Below are 6,816 nucleotides of genomic sequence, written 5' to 3' on the forward strand. Positions count from 1 at the left end.
TGGGGCCAGGGTGGTCCGGGGGGATAACGTGGTGCTCGGGGGGGGGGGTCATGTGGCCGGGGGGGGCGGGTAAGGCCGTCCCAGAGAGGGAGATAACAGTCCTGGCGGGACAGGGCGGCTCTGTGGGTGGCTCCTGTGGTCCCAGCCGGGGCAGAATGCCCCTGGGCAGGAGAGAAGAGGTTGGTGGCGCTGCCAAAAAACAGTAAGAAAACCCTTTTTATTGTTAAAAAAAGCACTTAACGAGAAGGTGTAAGGAGTGGGGCTGGGGCAGGTGACGGCTACGGGACATGTCCCCATGTCTGTGAGGGTGACAGGGGCTGCGGCCCCATGGGGGGGAGCTGGGTGGGCCCCCCCCTCAGACGAAGGTGATGCGGGTGCGCGCGGCGTTGACGTGCAGCACGTCCAACTCCTCGTACTCGTGCAGCGCGGCCTGGACCTGCGCGGGGGTGAAGCCTTTGGCCACGCAGCGCTGAAGGGCTTCGGCGTAGGGGACGGCGGGGCGGCCGCCCGCCAGCTCCCGCACCGCTGCAAAGATTGCGTCGGACGGGCGCTGCACCCTGGGGACAGGGGGACAGGACACATACGGGGGTCAGCAGGACACCGGCGATGCCACCTCCTCCCCAGCCACGCTGGGACGTGGGGATGGGGTGACCCTGGCACTGCTGCCTCCTCCCAGGTCACCCCCTTCCCCGGCAAACTGGGGCGTGGGGAGGTGGCATTGTCCCCCCCTCGTGTCCCCCACTCACCGGCTCTGCTGTCCCTTGTCCCCCAGCAGTGAGTCCTTCGACATCTCCATGAGCCTCATGGCTTCGTTCACATCCTCCTTCTCCACCACGTCCACCAGCCGCAGACGCGCCTGCGGGCACAGGGGGCACTCAGCAGCCATGGCACCCCCCCCCCCTCTCCCTCTGCCACCACCCGGGGACCCCTCAGTGCCCCTCCCTGCCTAGGGCTGTCCCCGAGACTGCTGGAACCCCCCCAGAAGCGCTTCTATTGTCCCGGGGGGGCTGCAAGCCAGACCCAGGGGACAAGGTGGGGCACAGGGGGAGAAGGCTGTGCTCCAGGAAGGGACAGAGGACACCAGGGGACAGGAGGGGGACACCGTCCCCATGATGGCCATGCCCTGGAGGTGCCTCACTCCCCCCCCCCCCCCCCCCGCACAAGCCCCTTTGGGGTCCCAGGGGCTTGTGGAGGACATGGGGGTGATGGGGACATGGCGCAGGGGGACGGGGATACTGTCCCAGCCCAAGCCGCCCCTCCTGGGTCCGGTCTGGCTCCATCTGGCACTGCTTTAGCTCATCTTCTCCTGCCCACTCGGGTCCCTCCGGCTGCCACCGAGGGTCCCACGTGCCACACGTCCCCATCCCCCTCGGGGCTCACCAGGGCGGTGGCCAGGCGGAGGATGCCCAGCAAGGTGCGGGCTGAGGTGTAGGTGGTGTCCTTGCTGGCCCAGGCCTCCTTCCGCATCTCCACGTACGCGGCCGTGATGTAGTCAGCCAAAGCCTCTGGCACCACCGGCTGCTTCCGCTTGCACATGGCGATGTAGCGCCTGGGGGGCGGGCAGGGTGAGGGGACGGCGGGGTCGGGGGCAGTGGGGACAGCGGGGTCTCGCGGCCTTCTCTCACCTCATGAGCTTCATGTCGAGCTGCTGGAAGGAGCAGGGGGGCTGGCGGCTGTGCTGGTGCACGTAGGTGATATGCTGGGCCAAGCTGTGGGGCACAGAGGGGTTGGCAGTGGGGCCGGGGGTGCTCCACACCTTCCAGCCCCGCCCCACGGCTCCCATGGGGGTCCCACTCCCCCTTCAGCCCCACGGCTCTCATGGGGACCCCGTGGTCCCTCCAGCCCCACAGCTCTCATGAGGGTCCCACACTCCCTCCAGCCCCACAGCTCTCATGGGGGACCCACGTGCTCCCCAGCCCCACAGCTCCTGTGGGGCTCCCACGCTCCCTCCAGCCCAGCCCCTCACAAGCCCCATGGACCCCCCCGACCCACAGCCCTCACCCCACCCCTCCCAGCACCTGACCCCACACCCCAGGATCCCCCCCCAAGTTCCGCCGTCCCCGCTGCTCCCCCCTCGCCCCACGGCTCACCGCAGGTCATTGTCACGGTCGGGGCGGTCCTGGATGAGCCAGAGGAGGTCGAAGCGGGAGAGGAGGGCAGCTGGCAGCTGGATGTTGTGCTCCAGGCTACGCTTGGGGTTGTAGCGGCCATAAGCCGGGTTGGCAGCAGCCAGGATGGCGCAGCGGGCGTTGAGGGTGGCCAGGACGCCCGCCTTGGCGATGGAGATGCTCTGCTGCTCCATCACCTCGTGGATGGCCGTGCGGTCGGCCTCCAGCATCTTGTCAAACTCGTCGATGCAGCAGACCCCCCGGTCGGCCAACACCAACGCTCCCCCTTCCAACGCCAGCTCCCCCGTCAGGGGGTCCCGCAGCACCGCCGCCGTCAGCCCCACGCCCGAGGAGCCCCGGCCCGTCGTGTACTGGCCTGGGAGGGGCAGAGGGGAGGGGGATTGGGAGGGGATACGGGGGGGGCGCAGGCACCCTCCGCCCCCCAACAGGAGCCCGGTACTCACTGCGGGGCGCCAAGCGGTCGATGTAGGAGAGGAGCTGCGACTTGGCTACACCGGGGTCACCCATGAGGCAGATGTTGATGTTTCCTGGGGAGTAAAATGATGGGGTTTAGAGTCCGGGGGGGAAGGTAGGTGTAAGCCTTCTCCTTCTGCCCCACTTTGCCATACTCCCACCCCCAAATCCCACAGCTGCCAATTCCCTCCACGCAACTCCATCCCCCAAACCTGCCTGCGTGAAGCGGGACGCCCTGATCCCAGCCCCTCCAGACCCCTAAAATGTTCCCGCACAACCAGGAGGGGACACGCACCCCTGGCAAAGGACCCCCCCAAAAAAAGCACCGTGGCGCAGCCTCACCCCGAATCTTCATGCCGTGGGGGTTGCGGTCCACGCCGCCTACCAGCAGTAGCAGCAGCGCTTTCTTCACGTCCTCGTGGCCGTAGATCTCAGGGGCGATGGAGGCGGCCAGCTTGTCGTAGAAGTCCTCCTCTGCCACGGCAGCAAGGGAAGCCGTGGGGCGGCCGCCTGCTGCGCCACAGGGCGGCCCCCGACCCCTCTGGCTGCCCCCAACAGCCTCACCTGTGATCTGCCGCAGTTCCTCCTCGCTCAGCTCCCCGGCGCCCGCCTCGTCCTCCTCGCTCTTGTTCATCTTCACGATACAGTGGGCCTCCAGGTAGGTCTCGGAGAGCAAACCCTGGGTGGGGGAGAGGGGGCGGTGGGTGGGCGGGTTGGTGTGGGGCGGCCGCGGGTCCCCAGTGGCCACCGCAGGGCTTACCTGGGCCATCTGTCGGAATCCGGACTTCAGCAGGGGCAGGAAGACGCCGGTGATGCTGACGTGGTCCCCGGGCTGCGCCAGGCGCGTGTTCTCCCCGTGCACAGCCACGCTGATGGAGCGGGGAAGGTGGCCCACTGGCACCTGGTCAGTCTGCGGGGGGACGCAAAAAGGGGGTTGGGGACAACGTGGTGGTGGTGGGGGGGGGCTCCGTCCCTGTCCCTGTCCCGCCAGCACTTGGACAGGACAGAGCCACATGGATGTGTCACCTCCGGTGGTGACACCACTGACCCAGAGGTGGGCGGTGTTGGCCGGAGGACTGTCCCCCTCCACCCCACCTCGGGGCAGGGGAGAGATTGGGGACCATTTTGGAACGCCCCAGCCCGAGATGCTGAAGCCACCGCCACCCCTGACACCCCAGGGGAGGTGACAGCGCGAGCGGTGCCACCTCCCTGACGTGGCCAGTGTCCCCAGGGGAGAGCAAGGATGGGGAGGAGGACCCTCCTGTTGCAGCTGGGGCTCACGGGGACACCCCAAGGTCCCGGGGGTGGGGGGTCCTGTCCGCCGCCCCCCCCCAGCTCACATGCTCCTGCATCTTCAGCTCCTGGAACTTAACAAACTTGGAACCGCGGCTCTGCAGGTAGAGCCGCCCCCCCGAGCGGTTGGTCTGGCACTCGCGGCTGGGGCACATCAGCAGTGGCATGAAGGTGGGCGACTGGATCTGGGGGGGGAAACAAGGGCGTCTGGGGGGGCTGGGGGACAGCCAGAACCCCCTTCCCCCTACTCCCCGGGGCTCTTTCTGCTGCGTTTTACCGGCTGGTAGGTCTCGGCCCCGCACTGGTCGCAGCTGTAGGTGGCCACCACCATCATGGGCTTGACCTCAGTGACACGGGTGACAATGCCGCGGACGGTCACCAGCTTCCCGATGCAGTCGGCTCTGACGTCGCGCACCACGCGGGCTTTAGCGGAGGAGGGGGCCTTGAAATACAGCTCGCTGGGGACACGGGGAGGGGACATCAAGGGATAGGGTTAGCTGGGGACAACGGGGAGGGGGGGAGAAGGGGGATTTGGGGACGGTACGGGGTCCCAGGGACAGGGGGGACGTGGCAGGATACGGTGTGTGTCCCCATCGCACTCACAAGCGCCGCAGCAGCTCAGGGGGGTACTGGTTTTGGGGGTTACGGGAGTTCCCCCCCTCCCGGCCACGCTGCTCCAGCAACAGCCGGTGCTCGATGTAGACGTCCAGCACGTCCTTGCGGGTCACCTGCGGGGTGGAGAGACGCAAGTTGTTTGGCTTAGATTAGCTTTAATTAGGATAAATTACTTGGGGCTATGATACGGTGTGAATATTCTGATTCTATAACACAAAGAGCACTTTCTGCGGGTAAAAAGCGCACCTGATTCGCACTTCACGTGACCTGGGCAGAGAAACACCAAGTCTGGGTATTATTTAGCAGAAATTAAGCGTATTCCTAAAAATATTTCCATTAATATAGAGGCGAAAGGTGCTACAGGTTTAAGAAAACACGAAATATCTTAATTTCTACAGCCGAACGCTGGGGAAAAAACCCTCATTGCTGTATATGCTGTGACTGCTTTGAAAAACATTTTTAGCGGCTTTTTCTTGGACTTTTGGCTGGGATGGGAAGTTAAAACGGGACACCAGTGGGCCCGTCGGAATCTGTACGGATGGGAAAACTGCAAAACCTCAAGAATAACAGCAAAAAATCTGGGTTGAGTCATTCCCTTGAAGGAAAAAGGCACTCGCGGAACGTAACTTTGGGGCATCATGCGCACATTCCGGGTCCAATGGGGTTTACGGGATTAATTCTACCGAAGGGAATGCAGTGATAACCGCACGGAAATGACAAATAGGATTCGCCGCTGCCTTCGCGCCGCGGCGGTGAGTTTCCCCCATGGTTTTCCCCCGTGGGCGGCACGGCACTGCGCCCCGTCTCCGAGCACCACGCCAACACCACGGGGATGGGTGGTTTTGGGAGTGTTTCCCCTCAGGACTTTTTGGGTCCCCACGCTCTGCCGGAAGCGTAAAGCAGAGGAAAAGGGGGTGAAATCGCCCCTCCCCTTCCCCCCACTGCGGTGACAGGGAATCGGCGGGACTGGAGCGGAGGGGGGGCGCTGAGGCGGCGCGTGGAGACCCCGCCAGAGCAGAAACTGGGCTCAAACTGGGGCGAGGGGTAGAGACGGGGTGGGATCTTTGCCCGAGGTCCCGCTGCAGGGGCGCCCACCCACTGCGCCCCCCACTTAAACCACTTCTTTTTATAAAAAAATAACTTGGGGGTCCAGGGGTGAGTCGGGGGGGCCTGGCTCACGGAGGGATCCCCTGCCGCAAAGGGTAACCAGCGACGGCCTGGGACAGGGTGTAACCAACAGGAACCCCAGTGCGGGGACATCGTGGTGGGGGAGGTGTGGGGGGGGTGCGTCACAGGGGGTGTCCCCCCCCACCTCGCGCTCCTTGTAGAGCGGCAGCAGCTCGTGGATGGCGTCGGCGAAGAGGCGGCCGTAGCGTTTGGCATTCTCGCAGGCGGCCTCGGCCAACTCGGGGTCGTCCTCCGCCACGTCGTCCAGTGCCACGTACAGTGCCACACGCTCCCGGTGCGCCAGCGCTGTCTGGGGGGGGCGAGGGAGGCGGTGAGTGTGGGGACCCCGGTACTGGGGGGGACGGGGCAGGGAGGGGTCCGGCGGGGGAGGTGGGTGACAGGGGGCGACCCCTGGCTGCTGTGGCACTGAGGGGGGAGGCTGATGTGATGGGGGGGTCCTGCCAGCAGCGGTGGGGGGGACGCACGGGGGATGGGGGGGGGGCACGGGGGATAGGGAGGAGAGGGGGAGCCTCATCGTCATTACGGGGGGGACCCACAGGGGACGGGGACCGGGGGGATGGGAGCCACCGGTACGGGGTGGGGGGGGGTGATGGACAGACGGGAAGAGGAGGGGGACCCTGCCGGTACGGGGAGGGGGTGGGAGCCACCGGAGGGGGGGTGACACGGGATAGGGGAACCCCACGGGTGCGGGGGGGAACCCGGCTGGAGGGGATGGGGGCGTGGGCGACGGATCCCACCGGCACCGGGGGGGGGAACACGGGAGAGGGTCCCGCTCTCACCAGCTGCTCCCGGTACGGGAACTCTTTGCCGCCGTCGGGGCCATCGCGGTAGAATTCCTGCAGGAACCGCTTCGCCTTCTCTGGAGGGAACGGAGGCGGGTCTCGGTCCCGGTCCCGGTCCCGGTCCCGATGTCCCGGTCCCGGTCCCCCAACCGCGGTCGCAGCCCTCCCCCCCGAAGGTCTCCCCCCGGGTCCCTCCGTACCTTTCTCAGCGGCGTAGTCGCGCGGCGCCATGGCAGGATCAGTCCTGAGTCGGTTCCGGTTACCGATTCGGGTCCCCGCAAGGCCCCGACGCGGTTCCCACCGCCGCCGCCGCAACCAAAAGTGGCGCGAAAAACCGGCCCCACGTGACCCGTGTC

At 66.1% G+C, this 6,816-nt stretch overlaps 1 protein-coding gene across 1 annotated transcript; it reads right to left on the minus strand.

Moving 5' to 3' along the window:
* Window positions 1-211: 211 nt before the first annotated feature.
* On the minus strand, window positions 212-6,691 carry LOC309685149 (DNA replication licensing factor MCM7-like; the record flags this gene model as incomplete). Its single annotated transcript, XM_082500958.1, has 15 exons — window positions 212-557; window positions 747-856; window positions 1,381-1,549; window positions 1,626-1,709; window positions 2,091-2,484; window positions 2,573-2,656; window positions 2,925-3,056; window positions 3,147-3,261; window positions 3,343-3,492; window positions 3,923-4,060; window positions 4,153-4,333; window positions 4,479-4,603; window positions 5,803-5,967; window positions 6,458-6,537; window positions 6,661-6,691. 15 exons carry the CDS (start codon window positions 6,689-6,691, stop codon window positions 356-358), a joined length of 2,160 nt encoding a protein of 719 aa, XP_082357084.1. The 3' UTR covers window positions 212-355.
* Between the last annotated feature and the right edge of the window lie 125 nt (window positions 6,692-6,816).

The sequence above is a fragment of the Vanellus vanellus genome (genome assembly GCF_965231255.1).
Source record: "Vanellus vanellus genome assembly, contig: HAP1_SCAFFOLD_730, whole genome shotgun sequence".
NCBI lineage: Eukaryota > Metazoa > Chordata > Aves > Charadriiformes > Charadriidae > Vanellus > Vanellus vanellus.